Genomic DNA, 21,892 nt, shown 5'->3' on the forward strand with positions numbered 1-21,892 from the left:
CACTTCCTACACCCTTTAAAACTTCTGCAGGCGATGAGATGGAGAACTGTGATGTTGAAAGCTTTTGTAAAGAACGGGGTAGGAAAAATGCTTAGATTCTAGAGACATACATTGCTTTTAAACAAATTATGACTCTTCCATATGTATGTTCCTGAGAATGAGATCTTGGACCTGTCTTTCTGGAGAGCAAACCTACTCTTTGGAAATACAGCATTTCTAGCAGACTATTGCGGGGCTCTGTTGAAGTAGTAATGCCTTACATACACGTAACTGGTTTGAATCTGACCAGTTCAATAACAACGCTAAAATATGCTCCCAGGTAAAGGATGTGATCAGTATGTGGTTCCACAGTGTGGAAGCCTTTTTAACTTTGTAATTCTCATTTTCCCCATTTTTGCCGTGCTCAGGAGCCAGCTGGAATCCCTAAAACTCTTCTGGAAATCTTTCTTCAGATGTTGTTGAGAAAAACTTAGTGTCTGTGGCCAAGAGGATCTGCATGTCATAAGCTGAAAGAACTCAGTCACATTGCTATAATTTTATGCCTTTTTTGTATATACTAGAAATGGAAATATTCTCGCCTCCTTTCTTATGTTAAGCTAGCCCCAAAAAGTTACCTGAAAGGGACTGCCAAAAATAAATCTTTTTTTTTCCCCCCCTTGTCTCTTTGCAGCAATTTGGCAAAATCCTTGATGTAGAGATAATCTTTAATGAGCGCGGCTCCAAGGTAAGTCCTGTTTCTGTACTCGCTTCTCATGTTTTGATTGCACAGAGTAAAAAGCAGTTCATTGCCTAGAGAATATACTCTGTAGAGATCAGCAGGAATTAGTGTGATGGGGGAAGGGAGAAGCTATTCTGGGGACTGTCTCCTGTTCCCTCTGACTCCAGACTCTGAGCATGGTCATTTCTGGGCAGCATGTACGAATGCTCCTAGATGCTCCCATCTGTAATAAGGGATCAGGTTCCCAGCCTTTCAAACAAACAGGGAGTCACTTCGAGCCTTCATAACAGCCCCTTCTCATTGCCCCAGCAATGAGTGCCCTGTGGGGAAGGCAGAATAAAGTAAATCAGTGTCACGTGAAGGGAGCTGGTAAAAAAAACAATAATAATAATAATAATATATATGTATGTGTATATAGTAATAATAATTATAAAATATAAAGCCTAACAGCCCCCCCCCCCCCCCCAGACCACATATTCATTGCATTAAAATACTCCCTTAGAAAAAGTTTAATATCTAACATGTGGAAGGATCTTGTTTATTCTCTTTTACAGACTTGCTCAGTATTTCTGAGAAACTGACCTTTCACATTTGAGATATTTGATGCTTAATAAAAGCATCCTCATTTCCCTTGCCCTGCCCCTGTGGACCTCTCCCCCTTGAATTTGCTCTTGCACACCTATCTTCATCCATAAAATGTATTAAGAGGGAGGTTTTGTTGAGAGCCAATGGTAATTTGTTTCTCTGAAAATGAGACTTCAGATGTTGCTCAGGTCAGTTGCGGAGAGATTCAGTGATCTTTGTCCTAATTGGCAGTTGGTTCTCATCATGTAACCAGTATCACCACAATGACAAATTGATGTGATTCTCTCTCTGCCCAGGAGGTTCAGCACTGGAATAGCAGGGAGTTTTGCAGGTCAGGAGCAAGGTGCATTGCCAAAAGCTCTATGGGGGAAGCTTGCACAGTGCATGTCTATACTCTGCTTGACTTAATCAATGCTAAGATTCCCATTTTCAATTAAAACAAAACTTCCCTACTCCCCACGTACACGTGTGTGCACATGTGTGCATGCACACAAGAGATTTTGAAGTTGCAATTCAGCTAAGCAGTTTCAGTTTAGAGTCTGTATGTGTGTCTCCTGGATTTGAGGCTCACTATCTTAAGGTGGCCTCTTTGCTTTAACGTATCTTCTGGGGTCTGTTCATGTTCAGAGCCCTCTGCAAATTCAACCCGTGTTTCCCAAGATGCATTCTGAAATTCTTCAGTCTCTGTGTTATCTGGAAACCAGAAAGCAGTTGATCTGTGTACAAAACAAATGAGATTCAGCTCTTTCCCTTTCCACACTCAGTTTGTGCTTAAAACCCCACCACCAAACATGGTATTTCTTTTTTCTTTTTGTTGTTTTAATAAGGCAGTCTGAAAGAGTAAATGCCTTTATAGCTTACTTAGAGAGCTTTACTTCCCTTTGGGGATAAAAATCTATACGCTTTACCAAAACAATCAACTATGCTGAGTTTGTAAATATTTATTCTGCTCTCTGCTATTCTTCTGATATTTGTAGGCCAGAGCTGTCTGCGAATTAGTCTCCATTTTAGTCATTTCTATTTGGCTTTGGGAATAACCTCTGGTCTCTATCAAAATCCCTATTTTTTTGGATGTAAGCGCAAAAGACAGAACAAAAATAGCTGGCCTGACAGAGTGATGAGCTCTATCCCTCATCTCCCTCTGCCTGTGCTTTCCAGCACGATGTTTTCTTCTCTGCACGTGAACTTCACTCTCGCTCTTCCATCCGTACAGCCCTATATTAAACACCCACGGCTGCCCTTTTCCTTCTAGGCCACGCTAACATTGGAGACTTTCTGTGAAGGCTTGATTTATGACTACGAAAACTATTTTTTTTTCTGCAGTTGTTAAAGCTCAAGGCTTCTGGTTTTCAGTTAAAACGAAAATTGTTGCTGAAGAGTTCCTTGACCAATTTTATGCTGAACCCTTCATAAACCTCCAAAAAAGTAAACCAATCCAAAGTGATGTTCTTCCAGTCCTTGACCGTGTAGTTTTCTGCTGCTTTTTTTTGTCATCTTACAGCAAAAAGCAGTTGCAGAACTGATAGCCGATATGAGGGATGGGGCAGAATCTGAACAGAATGAGAAAACACCCAAAGAATAATTTTGTGGTACCCCTGCATCCTTCTCTACCCAAAATAATCAGTGTTTTAAAAGAATGCGAGATTATTCCTGCTTAGCATGAAAATGGGAGGCCCCAGTGTTTGAGTGGGGTGTAGCTGCACGAAGCACCCGGTATTCACATAATAATGGAAAAACAACAGTTTGGTGATCTGATGGTGAAGCAAAGGAAACGGATCTTTCTGAAGGCCACTCACTCACTCTTGGGTTCTTCCTCCACCTTAGGAAAAAAAAAAATCTGAATGCATTTTCCTGCCCTGTGGTTTCCATTCTAATCTAATGATATGAAACCTCTCTCTCTTCTTCTCCTCCTCCTCTCTTTTGGGAATCCGAAAGCAGATGCTCCTGCTGCCTGCCTTGTGCTGTGTTCTCAATGCTCCCTCCCCTTCCCTGGGTTCCTAAGGGTGTAGAGTTTCATGTGTATATGTTTTGTCAATATTTAAAAGGTACAGGTGAATCCCAAACTGCCCACCCAGGCTACGATGGGCCTGAGCAGCGCTTTGTCCCTGGGCCTGCTCCAGTGATGGTGGGCAGGAGGGCCTGGAGGAGAGCTGCAGTTGGTAATCTGCCTTTTGAATCCATCTGAGATGACCAGGCAATGTTCTTCCACAGCCGTAGCGGTGTGCCTGAGGGAACTATACCAAACAGGCTGTGTGTTCAGGGTCTCGGTGCATTTAAGAAGTTTGGAAGAGCATTGTGTGTACCTCACAACCACCTCAAGCCTCAGGTTCTTGTGCTTGGCTTAGAGGTGTTACTTGTTGTCTTTCTGTTATCACGGCAGACTAGGAGGCAGCTAATAATTAGTTTTGCTGATTCTCCTCTGAAAGCAATGTGAGTGATTGTTCCCTAACTCGATTTCTGCCTGGATTCAATCTATTTAGTAGGATTATGTGGGTAGACTTCACACTGATGCTGCTTTGCTGCACGTGAGAAACAAGACGCAAACTTGAAACGTCCCTTGAATTTCATTTAGTTTATTTTTTAGCTTGTATGACAGAATGACATTAGTCTTTCCTCAATTTATTTATTACTTTTTGCTTGCCTCCAGGAAGCTATCAGTTTGCTCCAGTTGTTCTGTGTGCCTTTACAATTCTAGTTCTGACCCATATAAATAAATGCCTTGAAATAGCATTCTGCTCATGGTTGCAATTCACCATGCGCTTCACTGAACCATGACTAAAACACCTCCAGAGGAAGCTGAGGGATAGGATTCCCTCACCTCTTGTTGTGGAGCTGCATCCTGTAGATGCATATTTTGGCGCTGTTGTGCTGGACTGAACAAACGGACTTATTTGCAGAATTAATGCAGTCTGCCTGCGTAGCACTTGAAATGAGAAGCCCATGACATTCATAAAGCTGCAGGGGAAGGGAATCCAAGCTCTCTGCTTGCCGGCTGTGTGCTGGGTGGCATTCCGAGATGTGCCCTCGATGACATTCAGAGACCAAGAGCACGTAAGCACACAGCAAAACCTTGGCTGAAGAAGGGGCATGTTTTAGGTTTCTAAATGCTAAGAGTTCGTGTTAGTGCAGATTGAAAGCCTGGGATTTCAGGGCGGTGCAAGTCTCCCCTGCTGCCTTCCACTTGGAAAGCCCTAGTCTTTAGGGAAGGTGGTCTCCAAACTGTTGTTTAGGAGTCAAGTGTCAAAGTGCAGTTATTTTCTTCAAAAATTTATTGTATGGTAGCTTACATCTGGTCTTCACAAGGGAAATGCACATGCTTAGTGGGTGAAGATCCATAAATACATCTGTACTAACTAGGAACTTGTGCAGAAAGCTGTTGGGAAATGCATAAGTCTGCTTGCTCTTAGCTGCAGGCTAAGATAAGAATATTTGGGTTTTAATAACTCTGCCTAAAAGACTGTATGTTTGCATGTGCATTTATTTCTTCTTCGAGTGGAGTAAGTGCCTCGAGTTGGGCACTGCTATTCTGGACTTAGTTTCCACCCAAGGAAGTAGATACGCTCTCTTGTTACAGAGGTCTTGTTTCATTTTAGTTCTATTTTTATAATTTTTGTTCTAATGTCATCAGTTGAGCTAGAAATGCAGATATTATTAACGAAATTTAATAACAAATTGATGTCTGCCAGTGTCACTTCCTCGGGTCAGCAAATCCCTTTGTAATACTGGTGTCTTGAAGGGAGATGTGACCTTTGTCCCTTAGTCCCAGTTCAAGTACAGTGTAATGCCATGGCCACCTTCAGCTCCATGATAATAAATGAATGAGTTAAATTTGTCCATACACTGTGAACTGGTTTACTTAAATTTGAGTAATTAAGGTTGAAGTTGATGGACTGACAGCGCAAAGTCCCTGTGGGACAGAGCACCTTGCTGGTGGTGCTCATTTCATTGGGCAGGGAGTTGAATCCAGGGTGCTAAAGTAGCCGAAACGTGGGGGGGTGGGATTAAAAAATCATAATAAAAAAAAAAAGATCTGGGAGAGGGAGAGTTTAATGCTAACCCTGAGAAGGTAAGCTCTCATTTATCTCTCGTTTTAGCTAGAAAAATTGCTGCATCTGGTTTACTAGGTAGCATAGGTAGGTGATCAGGGACTTGAGTGCATGTGTGCCTCAAAACACACTAGAGAACCGTATGGAGAACTGGAAGGGCTGCTGAAGTGATGGCAGCTTTGGTTTACGCTGGTTCCCTTGCCAGTCTGAAGTGTGTGCATGTAACTTGGGTAAGGTGTGCTTCTGAATTTTGGGCTGTGTTCCTGTTGGTGCATCCCAGTCCTGCTCATCTCAGGTGGATTACACTGAAACCCTCCTCCGCTCTCAAATGCCTTGGAAACAGGTAGCCTAAACTTCTGTCCCTTGGCCATTTTTTCAGGCTCCTAAAAGTTGGTTTATATATGGGGGGAAGGGGAAGGGGGAATATATAATCTGTTTAAAAATGAGCACAGCAGTAGAGGAAGGCAAAGCCCATTGCTGGCTGTGTGCTCTAGGGGTACAAGGCAAAGACTCTGCTGCTGAGGTGACTGTCTAAACTCCATGACAAATGAAGGGTTAACAATGCATGGATTTCAAGGGGCTCTGTTTAGTTTCCTTTGTTTTTATTTTTATTTTTTATTTTATTTTTTGTTGTTTTTCTTTTATTTTTGTTTAATTTCTGTGTTCTGGCCACACCCAGGAGAACCGTCTGCTTTTGATTTCTCCCTTTACGGTTACATGGTAAATTTTCTTTCTCATTCTTCAGAGATGGAAACGTTCAAATACTCTCTCTATACATTTATTTATTTATTTATTTTTACACTGCTCATCATGTTGCTTGTTATTTATTGCAGAGTCTGAGGCCAGACTAAAAGGGTGACAGTTACTCGGTTTCTTCAGGCCTTACCTTTGGGTAAAAGGGGGCTTAGTCTGGCCCTGCAAATTGCTCACAAGTCCTGAAAATGTTTGCTGGGTTATTTAGTGCCCACTGGGTACACTGAGGCTTATGTTTATTTTCTGCTGGGAAGAAGTTCCTGGCAGTTGTTGGTGGAGGGGAAACGTTGAAAAAATCAGCCTTGTTAATATAACAGCCTTATTAAATGCAAGCTATCTGTATAAATTCTAGAAACCTTAAGTCGTCTTTTGTTTTAACCCAGGATTGCATCTTCCTTTCCTCTGGCTCCACACATAGTACCGTGAGGCAGACCTGTACCTGCTGTAGATCTGAGCTAGCAACCATTGGTCATCTGCCTCCTGTTCTTGTTTTTTTCTTTAAGGCTAAGACAACCTTGGGAGGGAAAACTGAGAATGGTTTGTTGTATATGTTTCTAGGTACAAATTAATCCCTATTCTTTGCAGGTCATCTGTGAGAAGGAATTTAAAATACATGTATAAGTTTTCTTCCCCGCATCAAAAATGTGTATTTAATTGCTGATTTTTTCAAACTTGGAAATAATAGGAATGTCAAGCATGGCTCACTTATTTTTCCTGATGAACATTTGAATGTCTAAGAGTTGCATTAAGAAGACTAACCAAGCGGGCACAAATATTGACTCTATCGTAGTCGACTATATAAAGTGTTAATTCAGCATTGACGTTAAATGGTTCTCAACAATGAGTTGCATAAGCTAAGGACTGATCTGTGAATAAAAAAAATCTGGTTAATTAGTTATGTTGTTCAGAATGAAATTAACTCTGTTTTAATTCACGTTGTTAATTATTCCTATCTAGTCTGCATGTGGATTGTACCCTACCTTGATTTAACTTACTAAAAATACTGAAAATTTAACATCAGTTTAAAGGTATTTGATGATAATGTTTTAAAATCCCTTACAGACTTCATTAATTGAGAACAAATGTGAATTTAAATAGTCTTAATTTGGTTCTAGTCTGCACAGGCTAATGTCTAAAAAATTACCTTCCCTCTGCTCTCCAGCTTTCAGTTCACAGCATCACAGAAGACACAAATCATGCTCAGGCTCTGCAGGATTGTCTAGAACAAACAAAAATTTTCATGTCAAAAGAGAAGAGAGAAATAGAGATTGCTGTCGCACTCTTTTCCTCCCCTCCTCCTCAAACCTTTTTAAAGAAGCTTTTTTCCCCATTATATCGAACAGAGGGAAACGTGTTACTCTATTTCTCAGTCTCCCCTTTCTCCGTAAGGGTTCTTTGAAGCAGGTACAATACGCTGTCCTTTCATAATCAGCTTTGTTATTATACCACCCCCCAGTTCCCTGCAACCTCTTTGAGAGTTGCATGTGGTTGGACTGATTTATTGGCCCTGATCTCTTGTAGCTCTGATTTTAATTCGTTTCAACTGAAAGCATTTGTTGTTCAGAAAAAGGCAACAGTTTGTTATCTGTTATAGCCTTTTATTTCCTTTAAGCTGGAGAAAAGAAATTATCTGAAGTTTTAGATTAGAGGGTTGGCACCCAAAAGAGAGAGCTCTTATTGGTTTCAGTGTGACAGTATTGGGATATCCAAGTTTTGGTTTTCTTTTTTTTTTTTTTTTGATTACTGCTGTTCCTGAGAGAGGAAAAAGAAAAAAGAAAGGCTGTGTTACATTTTACAAACATGTAACAGTTGTGTCCTAGAAGCCTAGCTGTGGATGATAAGGGCCAGCATGCACAAGGAGGCTTCTTAAGGCTAGTGTGGTGCAGCCCTTTAAAAAGCACTTAGAGTGATGGCTTGCTTGTGATTGTTGCTAACACTGCAGAGAAATCAAGATGCTATTTTTTGAAGATCCACGCATCCTGACCCTGAGCATCATGGAGGGGCTGCCAGGGTGGCATGCCATTTCCCTGACATGTCCTTGCTTGCAGTTAATCAGCTTACCCAGTGCTCTGCTTAATATCGGGAGATTGCATTGCATTGGATGCAGACCTTGGTCTTCCTGCCTGTGCATTAAACTGGGATTTGCTTTATAGTAACCCATAGAAACCAGTTCTCCTCCTGTTCTTAAGGTACCCTAAAAGCAAAATGCAGGCAAGTTTTCGGTTTATTTCTGTGTTCTGCAGTGGCATGAAGATGATCTCTTCGTGGTTGTCTGTAGTAGAGCACCATTTCCTACAAGCTAAATTCCTAATCCCCTTAGTGTTAGATCTGTTGGACTGCCAGTGCACTCACCTCCGTGGAAGTGAGCATGTTTTCCCCTGCCCTCGTACCGAACTGCTTGAGTTGATGGCTGTGTGAGCATGTGAGACAGGAGGGTTGCATGTGCCCTCATAGACTTGGTAAATCTGAATCATTGGTACAATCAGGGGGACACGTTGGTAGTCCCTGAGCTTGGTGTTGCATGTTTTCTTCAAGCTTTGGAGTGTGTCTAGGCAGAGATCGTCACCATCCATGGCACAGAGGTTGCCGTCTTAGAACAAAGCTAAGTAAGATGGGTGTGGCAGTCCCTGAAGGAGGGAGCAGTAGGCCGGAAGCGCCAGAAAAACCCTGTCTTTACCAATAGGTCTGTGTTGAGGTGTTCAGGTTTACCCACAGGTCCAACATGGCACAGGTAGGAAAATACGGAAACTAGAACAACAGTAATTGCTCTAAATCTTCACATTGAGTGATGTTCATCTCCTCATGCCACCTAGAAGCCCTCCTTTCTGTCAGGGCCCCACACATTATTAGGGAAGTCATAGGCCTAGAAGTAGACGTGAGCTGTGCCCTGAAGAGCTTGCAAGGGATGCTTTACAAACAGCCCTTCCTCTCAGCTGCTCTCCAAGGTAGGTGGTTATTAATGTCTCCATTTTACAGGTGGGAAAAGCAAGGTTCAGTGTTTGATTTGCCCAAAGCTTCGCAGAATTCCTGATGCCAGGAGCTCAGATGGCAGTGAATGTTCAAGAGATCGGAGTGCTGTGCTGTCCTGTCCTGTGTCCGAGGCGGGCAGCGGGCTGCCAGGGACAGGACTTAACCTGCTGCCAATGTTGGATTTAGTCCTGTTTTTTTTAAGAAAAGAAAAAACAAAAAGAAAAAAAACAGCAACAAAAAAAAGCTAAAACAAAACAAATGTCTCGAGTAACTTTGTACTTCTTTTTTGGTCTGGCCTCAATTGCTTTTATGTTTTCTTTTTTTAATTACTCTTATTATTCTTATTATGATTACAGTTCCTTTTGTTTTATTGAATTTTAATTTCTTTCATTTATGAAACATGCATGAACCAACAATGTGACTCTAGGAGGTTATTGCTGAGTTGTGCTGATGTCGATTTCATACTGTGATATTTTTTCTCTATTTACCTAGAGATCAGTATTTCAATATATAACGATGTGCATGTTTTCCCCCCTTCTCCCGCTGCATGCAGGGATTCGGGTTCGTAACTTTCGAGAATAGTGCTGATGCAGACAGGGCCAGGGAGAAATTACACGGCACCGTGGTAGAGGGCCGTAAAATCGAGGTGCATGTCTTCAGTAATTCAATTTCTTCTTTATATTTATTCTTTTGATTTCTTTTTGTGTCTTGCCTCACTTATTTCACATTTGGATCCCAGTCTCGTGTGTGCGTGTGTGTTTGTGTCTGTGTCCTTCACCTCCCTGCACTGAAACGTATACAAGTTTACACCCCTTACAAAATATTTTTATCGTTGTTTTGGGTATTCTTCTTTTCTGTTTCCTTTTTTATAGAATTTTTTTTCCCCACCCACTCCAAATTTTTGCCCTTCTGCTGTCTTGATTTTTCCTTTGCTTCAGTTTGCGAGGCTCCGATCTCCTGTTATCAGGTCTGAACGACACTAACCGAAAGAGTACTGTCCGACTTCTAACTCTGTGCCCTCACAGAGAGCAGGGGGCCAGCCAGTCTCCTCTCTTTCCTCGAGGCCAGTTCTCCTCCACGCAAGTGTGAGACAATGGGCAGGGAGGTGGGGGGCAGCTCTGGTTCCGGGCCGCTGGGTGGCAGCTAGGCTGCAGCGGTCCTGGCTCTCACGTGGGCCCTAGATGGGTGCAAAGGGGTGATGTTGGGCAGCCAGCAGGGCTGTAGATGTGGGGTAGGCCCAGCGCTGGCCAATTTGGTGATCCACCATGGTGAAGGCTAACTGGCTCTTCCTTCTCTCCCTCTTTCTTGAAAACAAGCAAACAAAAAAAGTACAAATATTTGAACAAATATGAAAACAAAAAAAAAAGCCGCCGTTTTGAGTAAGATGTCTGCATATTTTGCTTTTTTTGTTTTTTGTTTTGTTTTTTTGTTTTTTTGTTTTTTTATTTCCCTTTTCGATGGTCTAGCGTTTAGGGCCCTTCACTTGACTCACTCTTTCCATGGTAACTATACACAATGCTGGCGATGGTACGAGTTGGCGGTAAGTGAAACAAAAGCGCTAGAGAAGAAGCTTTTTTTTTTTAATTTTTCTTAAAATTACAAAAAAAAACAAAATTAAGAAAGAAAAAATCCATCTGCCATCTCACATTAACACAACGAAATGTGATTTGACTTGTTGTCCCCACCCACCTCCTTCCCCCCTCTCCCCCTTTTATTTTCAATGCTGTTGAGTAATGCCGCCTGGACTTTGGATGTACATATCGTTTTGTAGCAGTCTGAGCTGTTTGATTACTGACTTCATGGTGATTTTCCCCTTGCACATCTTACTCAGAGTTACTGAACTCCAGTTTGGCTGGTTTTTATTAATGCACCCATTTCCTCTTTCTCTCCTGCCCCTTCTTTCTGCCGCTCTGAGACCTGTTTGTAGCTGTTACTGTTCCTTTCCTCTATCTTTTTTTTTCTTTTTTTTTCTCCCCCCTTCCTGGTTTATTTCTTTACTCGGTTAAATGCAGCTGTTGGTCTCTTTGCTGACTGGTGGTTTCTGATCGGTTCTGGCGATTTTTCCTTTAAGTGCTTGTGTTGCACTTTGCTGTAGCAGCTGATTTCAGGCACTCGCTCCATCTTAATGATTGTCTGTGAGACCCTATCTCCTCCCTCCTCCCTCCCCACCCTCTGAATCAATTGTGTTTTTTTTCTTTCTTTTATCTGTGTGTGTTTAACTGCATGCTCTCAGTCTCATCATTGTTGTTTCCCATTCTTTCTTTTTAAATGTGAAATGTTTCAATTGTTTTGGGGCTAAAACGAGAGTAAATGTAGTTCCAGATCCCCCACCTCACATGCGCTCACCTTTCCATAAGCCTCAAGGACCCAGAGCAGCTTTTATTGTTGCAGCATTTTTTTTTTCTTAACCTGAATTCCCATTTGATAGATGTTTTGATAAATTATTGATGTTGGATAAAAACTTTCGCCCTCCTTGCAAGAACTCTGAGGCTGTCTGACGCAGGGCTGCAGTAACTTGGCTTCCAAACTGGTCCATCTTTTCTTTGTCAGCACCATCTCTGTGGTAACACCCCACTTGCTTGAGCAATCAAACCGCTTGGAACGATGCAGAGCTCTGTAAAGAGGGTGGAGGGCACAATAAACAACAATAACAAAAGACCTGGCTCTACTGCTATCCATTTTCTTCTCTTCATTTGGGGAAAAATAATTTAGAAAAAGATTTAAATGCGATGGGGAGCAAATCAGTGAATGCAGTCTGTCCAGACGCTTTGGAACTTGCCCAAAATGTCAAACCGTGGCAGTTAAAATCTTAAGCTGATGGGCTGCAGGTTACGTTTTCCTGTCTCAAACCTGTCTGTGATCTGTAGGCCCCAATCCAATGGTGAGCTTGAGAAACAAGTCAGCTTGTGCATCACCTGCCTCTCTTCCCTGTCCTGGGCTGCAGCTGTGAGCACCAAACGATTTGCCCTTTAGAGGGCTGAGATGAGATTAACCATGCGCCAAGGGGTGCCTGGATGTCTGAGAATCTGCACTTTACTCTTGTTGGCCTTTTGTTTAATGCATAATTTAAAGTGCCATGTTTAGCTGTAATATTTAAAATTAAATGGCAATTGTTAAAAGTAATTTTAAAGCTGCATTCTTGTAAAATTATTTAATTTTTTTGCTCAGAAAAAATATAGCGTGTATGTGTGTGTGCGCGTGTGTGTGATATCAGAGTTTTCCATCGTTTTCCCTAATGTCCTCTGCTTCCTTCCCTCTCCTCCCCATCCCCTTTTTGCTTGTAGGTTAACAACGCCACAGCACGAGTGATGACCAATAAGAAGATGGTCACGCCGTATGCAAATGGTAAGAGAGACTGTTTGTGCTAGTGATGAGCTGACAGGTTAGAAAGAAGACAAAGGCTTCCTGGTGAGGGGAAAGTCATGGGCTCTCATCAGGACCTCCCTAGCCAAAAAAAAAAAAAAAAACCCAAACCCTCTCCTCAGAAAGAAAAATGACTCCCAAGCTCTACTGTACAGCATTATGCTTAAGTATAACTGTACGAGTCTATGAAGGAATTCAGTTTTTCAGGTGGAGAAGTTGGGGGAGAGAGGAGTAGTGATGTGCCCAGTATGACCAAGCTAGGATGGGAACCCAATGTCTGATGTGTCGCCCGCCTCTGCTGCAAGCTGATGCTGTGCCAGCCTGCAGTGGGCTGACCATCATTTAAATACCTAAATACAAATGGAGTATCACTTAGGATAAATAGCGGGATATATCTCAGCTCAAGTTCTAGCAGCAAAAGTGCAACTGTCCCCAAGCAGCTGGGAAAATAGAGGCATTGGGCTATTTGTGTGTTCCCTTGTTGCAGACTGTGTCTGGCATTCAGTCATTTTCCAACAAACCTGAATAGAGAATGACCAAGTTGTTTGGGTAATGAAGAATCCTGTTTCACTGGGCTATCTAGGTTCTTCTGTCTGTGCAGTGATTTTACTACATAGGCACATATAGCATTAAAAAAATCATTCTTCTCCTGACAGAACTGAACGCTGCTTTGATACACATTTTGAATCTGAGTCTTAGTCCTGAACCAGGCAGGAAAAATTCTTCTTGGCTTGAAAACGTTCCTGAACAGCTTCAACAAGCAGGAAGCTAGGCATAGGTAGTTGGAAGTGCAAGAATCCGTTGTAATTACAACTTAAGATTCAGGTGTCAGAAAACAAAGATTTTATTTGTGACTGCCGCTGAGTTGATGTGTGGCTCTTGGTAAATCACGTAGTTGTTTTTTTTTTGGTTACAGAAGTGGGGAAGCAGGGACAGGCAGAAAGACTGGGATTCTGGCTTTTAGTATTTGTAAGGAATTAGGAAATCTTGTACTGAAAGGCAACGTTGCATTTGCATGAGAGGAAGGACAGAAATTGTGTATGGCTGTTTGGTATCAAAACCTATCTTACATAAAAATGACTTGTGAGATGTGATAACAGGCAGGAGTATTGTGCTTTAGCAGCCAGCAGTGTTTGCTTTAAAACTGCGCAAAGGACTCGGTATTAGGCCAGGCGTAAGGCATGCTAACAAGTGGTGGTACAGTCGTTACTATACCCAGGGGCTGATCCCGGTCCTGTTATTGTCATCACTCGCATGAGTGTTTGCCAGCAAGGTGGGCAGTGCAGGACAGCGTGTCGACGCTCACACAGGGAGCGTGCATTGCGTCTTGTTGGTTCAGATGAGGGAGTGGTGCTGATGGGCTGCATCTCACAAGATTGTTCGTGTGGTTTCTAGGCTGGGTAGGAGTGGTAAAAGTGCAGTGTGTGTATCAGGACTCCTAAAGCAAGACAGAGGAAAGGTAGGAATCTGATTCAATAGAAGTACTTGTGTGATTGATAGCTGAACAGATACGGTCTTTCCTTCACTTTCCACGCCAGCCCAGACCACGTTGTTAGCTTTACACCCATCTTGTGTCCCCACATAGAAAGGTGATGGGGATGGCGGATGGGTTTCTAGATCTGGCTGGGGAATGTGCTCTTCCTCACTCCCCTTCACGGTGGCAGGCGCGTGGTGGCTCCTTTAAGCATTATTCTCCTGTGTGTTTTGTGTCGATGACTTCAGTTCTTGCCAATTATCCAGATGATATTAAAAACAATTCTCTGGGAAGGCTTTCATCTGAAAAGGAGCGTAAAGGTGATAGGAAACTCTAAAATAACACGGAGAGGAGCAAATGTGAGATGAGGAGAGTGAATTGCTTTTTTTGCAATGCAGTCGTGCAATCCAGTTAGTGAGGAAATCTCAACCACTGTTGTTTTTTAGATCTCTAGCAAATATGACAGAGCGGTGATTTGAGAATTTAAAGGTGTAGATTGACTTCCCTGTGGCTTCAGAGAGGTTTTGGATCCACGGCATTCCGCGTGAATGCGTGGAGGAGCTGACAGCACAGTTCATACAGGGAATGTAGGTCTGCATGGTGCTTGCGGCAAGTACGTGTGTGAGGCAGTTGGCATTCCCTCGATGCCCTCCTGCATATCAGCTGATGTTTGGCTATTCCCTCCAGTATGGCAACCTACACCTAGACCTCGATGTTAGAAAAAAGCAGTTGGCCTCCATCTACACCAAGGGGGACTGTGGTGAAGCAGAAATTGGAAAGAGCTGCTGCATGTGAAGCTGGGGCGCATGCAAGAGACCGTTCCCCGTACCCACGCTGCCTGCTCCTTATCTTGGTGTAGATTCTGGCATTCACTGCAGTCTTTGTTGTTTCAGGTTGGAAGTTGAGTCCTGTGGTTGGAGCGGTGTACGGCCCTGAGTTATATGCAGGTAGAGCTTCAGCAGACACTTCCACTTCTGCCATTTAACTGCAGTGGTGTTTGTTTATGTTCTCAATTTGCTGTTTCTTTATAACCTTTTTACGTTTGTTTTTTTTTTATTCTTTTTAAAATTAAATTAGCGTCCAGCTTTCAAGCAGATGTCTCGCTGGGCAATGACGCCGCAGTGCCCCTGTCAGGAAGGGGGGGTATTAACACTTACATTCCTTTAATCAGTAAGTAGCCCCCATTGGCCCCTCTGTTGTTACTGTGCTTGAGTTAACTATGACCTGTTTCCCTTCTTTTCTCCAGTCTGTATAATATATACTTGAAAGGATGGGTCTTGTTGGGAATGAGTTTACCTATAGCCCAGGTATACTGCGCAGTGGCTGTAACCCGTTCATCTGCAGTGTTTCTGTACTATGAATGGGTCCATCTATGCGACGAGGAGGCTGCAGACCAAGGGGAGGGTGTGTGCAAGGAATAGGCCATTCCCTTTATTTCCCTCCGCCCCTTTGGAATCAAAGAAACCAAACGGGCAATTCCTAAAGTACATATTATACAAGCTGTCCAGCCATGAGTGCACAGGGCCCCTTGGTGTGCACCTGGGTGCACGCCGGGTTGGGTTCATGCCTCTCAACTTGTCCCTCTGGGTATCTACTCGTGACGTGTCTGCAGATGCCTCTAGGGCTTCACGTCATTTCATGGTGAGCCAGTGTACGCCAGCATCAAGTGTAATAAAGTTAAAGAGGGGCTCTCAGTAAGCTGGCACTTTATGGGAAGTTTCTGCTGCTGTTATATGGGCTATCTTGTCTTTCAGGCTTTAAAATGAACATACAGAGGATTGGGTGGCAAAGAGTGGGAGGGGAAAGGAGGGAAGAGACTGATGTAAGTTGATTGACTTTAAGGGCCTCTTGACAAATTATTTTAAAGAGCCTCTGCAGTTTTGGAAGAGCCGCCTGCTATATTGATAGTAACTCTCTGCGCTTCTCGGACTCTAACCAGACTGCATGGCGGTGTCAGAGGGGGGGATTTGGACCCTGTTTGTGGTGGGTGAGGCATGCCAGTGCATTAACCTCTTGCATGCCAGACCTCTCTGCAACCCCTCCTCCCTGAAAGGCCATGGTGTAGCAGGACGTATGTATACGATGCTTGCTGGGTTAGAAGCATGCCCCTCCGCAGGATTGATGCAAAACATCCCACCGCTGCGGAGCTCTTGTGTCACTTTGTTTGAAGCAGGCGGTTGTTCCCCGGGCAGGAGCTGGGATCCTTTTCACCTTCTCCCTTGTCTGTCTTTACAGTTCCAGGCTTCCCCTATCCAACTGCAGCCACCACAGCAGCCGCGTTTCGGGGAGCCCACCTGAGGGGCCGAGGAAGGACGGTTTATGGGGCAGTCCGGGCAGTACCTCCCACAGCCATCCCTGCCTACCCAGGGTAAGCACTGGTCACAAGAGCAGAGTGCTCTGCACAACCGTGTCAAATAGCTGATTGGCTAACAAGAATGTAACTAAAATTGTCTAGATGGTGAGAGTCAGGATATTTGCTTAGCGCCAGAGCGTTCTGCACACAATGGCATCCAATGGGGGCAATGCTAAATTTTGCCATATTGAGTTCTTGCCTGAAAGAATTTTCAATACTTGCAACAGCCTGAAGTGCTGGTGTATTCCTTCTCAGAATTTCTCGATTTATCTTCTGGTATTTGTCATCCACTGACCCAATACATAGCAGCGCCACTGAGGACACAAAGAGAGGTCTAATATGTCCCAAAAAGTTTCAACTCTCGGCGCTCCTTTTGTGGTTTTGTTGCCCAGGAATGAGGAGTATTATCTCTTACCTTCGTGCCTCACCATCTGGCAGTAGGACACAGAAGAGCCAGCTACCCACAATGGATTTGCTTTCTTTGTTGGAGACGGTTTAAAAAGGTTTAAAACAAAGATTAATCAAGTCCATTAATTTGAAGTTGGGAGTGTTTGGGATACAGTGAGAACGAAAGTGCAGCGTTCTTCCAACTGTTGTAGGAAGCGATGCTGAATTTGCAGTCTCAGCACACTTCTCTGTCCTCTGACTTTACACTAGTAATGCAGTGGAAGAGATTCTGTTACAAAACAATGTTCTGCTGTTCAGAAGTAGAGGGAACCGGGTTGGTACGTGTGTTTTGTTTGGGGTTTTTTGTTTGTTTGGTTAAGTGTGATGGAATGACAGAGATCAGCAAATCCCTTCCTCGAGCTGTCCTTTAACTGTTTCTGATTTTGAGGATGCTTTGTTCATATTGTCTCTAGAATTTTATTAGCCATATTTTTAGACAGGTCTCTCAGAAGGGAATAGGAGCAAATCCTTCAACACAGAGAATGGGTTGATCCTCCCCCCCCTTCTCACCCCCACCAACTAACTTCAAAAGGGAAGAAATTAAGCTATAAATCTTTTCATTAGAAGGGAGGAGGAAGGTACACGCATCACTGTAAGAAGCTGGCCTGATATAGATAAGCTTGTAATACGTTCTATAGCAGATAAAGTGGGGAGAGCTTCTGTGGCCCTTCCCTATTGTGTCCCACCTGATATTTAAAGCAGAGCTGAAGGAAGCAAGCTGCAGTGGTGGTGCAGCATTCCAGCTTTGCTCTCAGACAAATCTAGCAAAGTTTGTCTTTAATTTACCCAAACACTTGAATTGAAACCTCCTCAGAACACGTAGGCTTTCAAATGGAGTGGTCTTCTCAGCTTTTAGATCAATCTTTTTGCCACCTCCTTTAGTTCGTATTTTACATCCTCTTACTGAAGGCCCTGACCTGCAACTTGTTTATCTGTTGCTCCAAAAATGACCCAGCCCTGCTATATTAGAAAGTGCTCCACAACAAAACAGAAGCAAAGTTGAGGTGCCGTCTAGGAGAATGGGAAGTACCTGCACCGGGGAGGTTGCGCGCTTCATCCCTGGGAGTAACAGCTGCAGCATTCCTGGCGAGAGGCTGTCACCAGGAGAGACTCAAGCCCTGTCTTCCATATAAATCCAGCCTGAGTCCCCTGTAAAGCGTTTATTTAATTTGGAATATGGGCCAGGCTCCAATGATTATCCTTTCCAAATACTGTCTTGTGACTGCATTTACTTATGTTAACGTTGGGTTTGTCTGACCCTGATGACCAATGTCATGTCTTCGCAGGCAGCATTCTATCCAGTAAACATTTGCAGGACAGCAGTAAATGAGTTGCCTTCAGAAGTGGCCCAGACCCCCCCCCTCCTCCCAAGCACTGGGATGTAATTAACTGCTTCTGGTGTTTATTGTTGTCATAGTCTGAATCTCTGCATACTGTTTCGTGGAGGGAATTTGGATCCTTATGGAATAATGTACATGGTGCTGTTCAGATCCGTGTTGGAGTAACCTATAGGACAGCCACAGATTTGGGCACTGCTGACCCCTCCTGAGTCAGGGCAGATGCCAGAAGGTCAGTCAGCAGCACATGAATGATGGAAATGTAGTGAGTCTTGTGGAAGACTGCAGGGAAGTGAGCTGTGGGTTTATTCAAACCTGGTAGAGGGAACTGATTTTTCACAAAACTTAGTGGTGTTTAAGCTGCTTTAAAACTTAATGGTATCACTGAATTTGTGAGCTCAGCAGAATTATAAAGGAAAAAAAAAAGACCAAATTGTAGAATAATAAAAGCTTGTTGGAATTGCTATGCTGGATCAGACCTGAGCACTGTTCAGGTTATTGTAATTTTTGACAGTGTCTGTAGCGCTAGATTCTCCAGAGGAAGGTGCAAGAAATGGTATCGTTCTTAAATAAATAAATTTCAAGATCTGAAGCTAGATCTGAAGCTGAGATCTACTAATGCATATGTAAAAGGTACTTAAACATATGTGTGCGCATGGGTGTTTACTCAGGAGAGGTTATTCATATGATAGAAACCAATGGCTCAGAGCAGTGGAGAAGCTGTTGAGTAGCTGCCTGAGCATGACCTCAGAACACCAATGCAACCCTCAAGGTACAACTGAGGCAGCATTCAATACAAGTGTGGAGACACGGTAACCTCTGGTCTATAGTGTGACTCGAACCAGAGCTGGATTATTGCCACGATTTGTAGCAGCCATGCTTTCTAAATGAAAGCTGACAAATTGCACTTCAGACTAAAAGCTGTAAGAATTAAATCAAAGCCTGAAAAAAACCCTTGCCTACTCTAAAATTCTCAAAATGAAACAAGCTTGATGACTTTTATTTCTCAAACTTCAGGTTTAGGCATTGGCTTGTTAATGATCATTAAGTACAGATACGAAGGGCAGGTTTGTCATGGTAAAGCATAATTTAGCTTAGGAGCATAAATTTATAGAAGATTCTCTGACTTAAAACCAAAAGTAGGTAAAAGTCAGACTAGACATAAGGCAGTGGGGATCTTCGTTTGTTTGGGTTGGTTTGGGTTCCTTTTACAACATAGTCAACTGTCGGTACAACTCAGTGATATAACTGCTGCTTTACAAAACCTGCATACGTCTTGCTCTTGTGGATGTGTTTTAGCTCAGCTAGTGGGCTTTTCACGGATGCCACTGAGATGTGATGGGGCTGCTTTATGCTCCTGGTCAGTCTGCGTAACCAGAATGGCCTCTGCGGTTCTCAAGTGAAGCTTTCGCTAGCATTGAGAATCACAAATATGGCTATTTTAATATGTAAATAAACCCTGCTAAATTTCAGCACTAGCAATTGGTGTCAGGTTCTCACTGAAGGAGAAACAGGATGCACGTGTGCTTTGTTGCTTGGGCTTGGGAAGCCTTGCTCTTACATGTTACTAGTGTTTTTTGCAGTTTTCTCTGGAGAGCTGGTGCTAGCATCTCTTGCTGACAGGATACTAAGTTACATGAACAGTGCCCTGATCCAATGTGGTAATGCTTTTATTAATCCAACTGATTGTCTTTGGAATAACTGTTGAATCTGCTATCGTGTTCATAAACAAACAGTCACTTCCTCTGTCATGCGTTTGCCTTTCCTGCAGGAGCAGGTGGAGTATCACTGCTAAAACACTCCTGATCCTAGATAGAGAACCCAGCAATGTAAGTCGCTGCCCCAGGAGCCCAATTCTTTGTTATGTGATTGTAAAAAATTTAGCTTCGACAAACGTGATCTTATGGCCTGCTTCTCTCTGCTGAAGTGGCTCCCCTCTTCCTCTAACCAGGGTCTCTATCTTTGTATCTGCTCCCAGCCCTCTTGGAGACCATAGTAACTCTGTCCACTGGGAATGCAGTGTACTTTTCCTGGGGAAGACAGCAAGACTAAATTATTCAAGCAGTAGCTAACGCTGCAACAGATTTTTTTTTTCAATTTATTTTCATTTTTAGTAATAGCATGCAGAATTTTGGCAAGATGTGCTGGGCTTTTTTGTGTGTGCGTGCCTTACAATAGGTGGGTGTCTGAGGGTGGCAGGCTCTTGGCAGCATTGTACATTCCATCTGATGAGTAAAAAAAAAGTAATAATAGAAAAACAAGCGTTCCATGCCTCCTTCTTCTTTAGTGCTACTGGTAAGTCATGCGCATTAGGTCCATGAATATCACACGATGGGGCTCTAATGCTTTTTTAAAGCCTTGAGTGAGGTTGTGCAGAGCTATTCAGAGGACGAAGCAGGAGGAGATTCCTCAGTACGAAGGACAGGCTGGACGCACACGGGTGGGGGGGGCATACCCTCTCTTCCTTCCTCATCCTTCCCCAACCCCTGTCCCCAAAGCAAGCTGCGTAGTCCTACGCTAGCGAACGCTCTGGCAAGAGTGGTTCTTTGGGAACCCCAGGCTCTGGTTTAATGATTTTCCCACTTGAAGTTCTGAGAGAAAGAAAACGATGGCTTAAAACAGAAAAAGTACCATCCCATGGAAACCCTTCCAGTTGCTCCTCTCTGCTATGGAACATGTCATTTCTACCAGGGACTCCCACTGCACCTTTCAATTCTCGGACCTTGGACCAGTCACCTAACCTTTTTAGCTCATTATCTCTGCTTGTGAAAGCAATGCATTGTGGGTATTTTTGGTTTTTTCTTTTTAATTACATTTCTCTGTGTTTACTTTGATCAGAATTGATTGACTTGTTTTCCTGAGGTGTTGCATTGGTTCTTTAAGATGCTGAATAATAATACTTTGCATGCTTGTGTGATCAGCCGAATCTTATCGCATGTCTAATGTGCAGGGTAAAAGCAGGTGATGTATGGATGTCAGAAACAAAGCCAAGCAGACCTGTGAAGCTCGAAATACCTAATCGTACACAACTCTCTGAAACGTGCTTCTGACATAGGTGATTCCAGCCCCTGTGGGATGCCTTCTGAGGGGCCTCTCCATTTCCAAGCCCACTTCAATGAAGCCAATGTTTCCATGTGTGTAGGGGGTAACTTAAACCATTCCAGGAGAATAACCAGAGCGGAGGTTTCTAAACCCTTGTTTCTCTTCTTCAGGACATCAGATCTTTTTGAGTCTATTTTTATTGTACAAGATGGTTGTTCCCCTCCCTCTCTCCTTTGCATACTGTCTCCCCCTCTGCCCGCCCCCTTCCCCTTTGCATGCCATGGAAGATGACTTGGAGCCGTCTAGCGTGCGTGCGCACACATTCTCTCGCTGATTTGCTCCTGCCAAAAGCCCAGGTTATGGATTCATACATCACCTGCCTGTGTAAAACGCATGTGCATGCTGCCGTCCTCAATAACCGGAATGTGTTTTCTGTTCTTTTGTTTTTTGTTTTTTGTTTTTTTGTTTTTGTGTGGATTTTCTGCAGTGTGGTTTACCAGGACGGATTTTACGGTGCTGACCTCTATGTAAGTACACACACCGGAGCCTTCTCATCCCCAATCCCTGACAAGCCAGCCTTTTTTTTTTTTTTTTTTTGGTTTGTTTGATTTGGTTTGTTTTTTTAAATATCATTTACTTTAATTTTCTTCTTCCTTGTGGATATATATTTATATATTTAGGAATGCAAGCATGCTTCTCTGTCACTGCGCTTGCCCTGGGTGCAAGACCTAAGCCTTTGGGTTTCCTGATCATTGCCAGGGTCAGTTTACTGGGTGTCCTCTCCCTCACATGCACACTGCTACT

At 43.3% G+C, this 21,892-nt stretch overlaps 1 protein-coding gene across 7 annotated transcripts in view; it reads left to right on the forward strand.

The window, feature by feature from the left end:
• Positions 1-21,892, forward strand: part of RBFOX2 (RNA binding protein, fox-1 homolog 2) — a 152,102-nt gene that overhangs the window by 115,633 nt on the left and 14,577 nt on the right. For 3 of the 7 annotated variants that reach the window (XM_021386197.1, XM_021386161.1, XM_021386170.1), the window contains 7 exons: positions 671-724; positions 9,626-9,718; positions 12,357-12,417; positions 14,803-14,856; positions 14,987-15,079; positions 16,145-16,277; positions 21,576-21,615. In XM_021386197.1, the coding sequence (XP_021241872.1) occupies positions 671-724; positions 9,626-9,718; positions 12,357-12,417; positions 14,803-14,856; positions 14,987-15,079; positions 16,145-16,277; positions 21,576-21,615 (528 nt within the window). Of the gene's footprint in view, positions 1-670; positions 725-9,625; positions 9,719-12,356; positions 12,418-14,802; positions 14,857-14,986; positions 15,080-16,144; positions 16,278-19,817; positions 21,543-21,575; positions 21,616-21,892 lie in introns of those variants that run through there. The other 4 variants (XM_021386217.1, XM_021386177.1, XM_021386207.1 and 1 more) reach the window with 4 other exon arrangements.

The sequence above is a fragment of the Numida meleagris genome, chromosome 1 (genome assembly GCF_002078875.1).
Source record: "Numida meleagris isolate 19003 breed g44 Domestic line chromosome 1, NumMel1.0, whole genome shotgun sequence".
NCBI lineage: Eukaryota > Metazoa > Chordata > Aves > Galliformes > Numididae > Numida > Numida meleagris.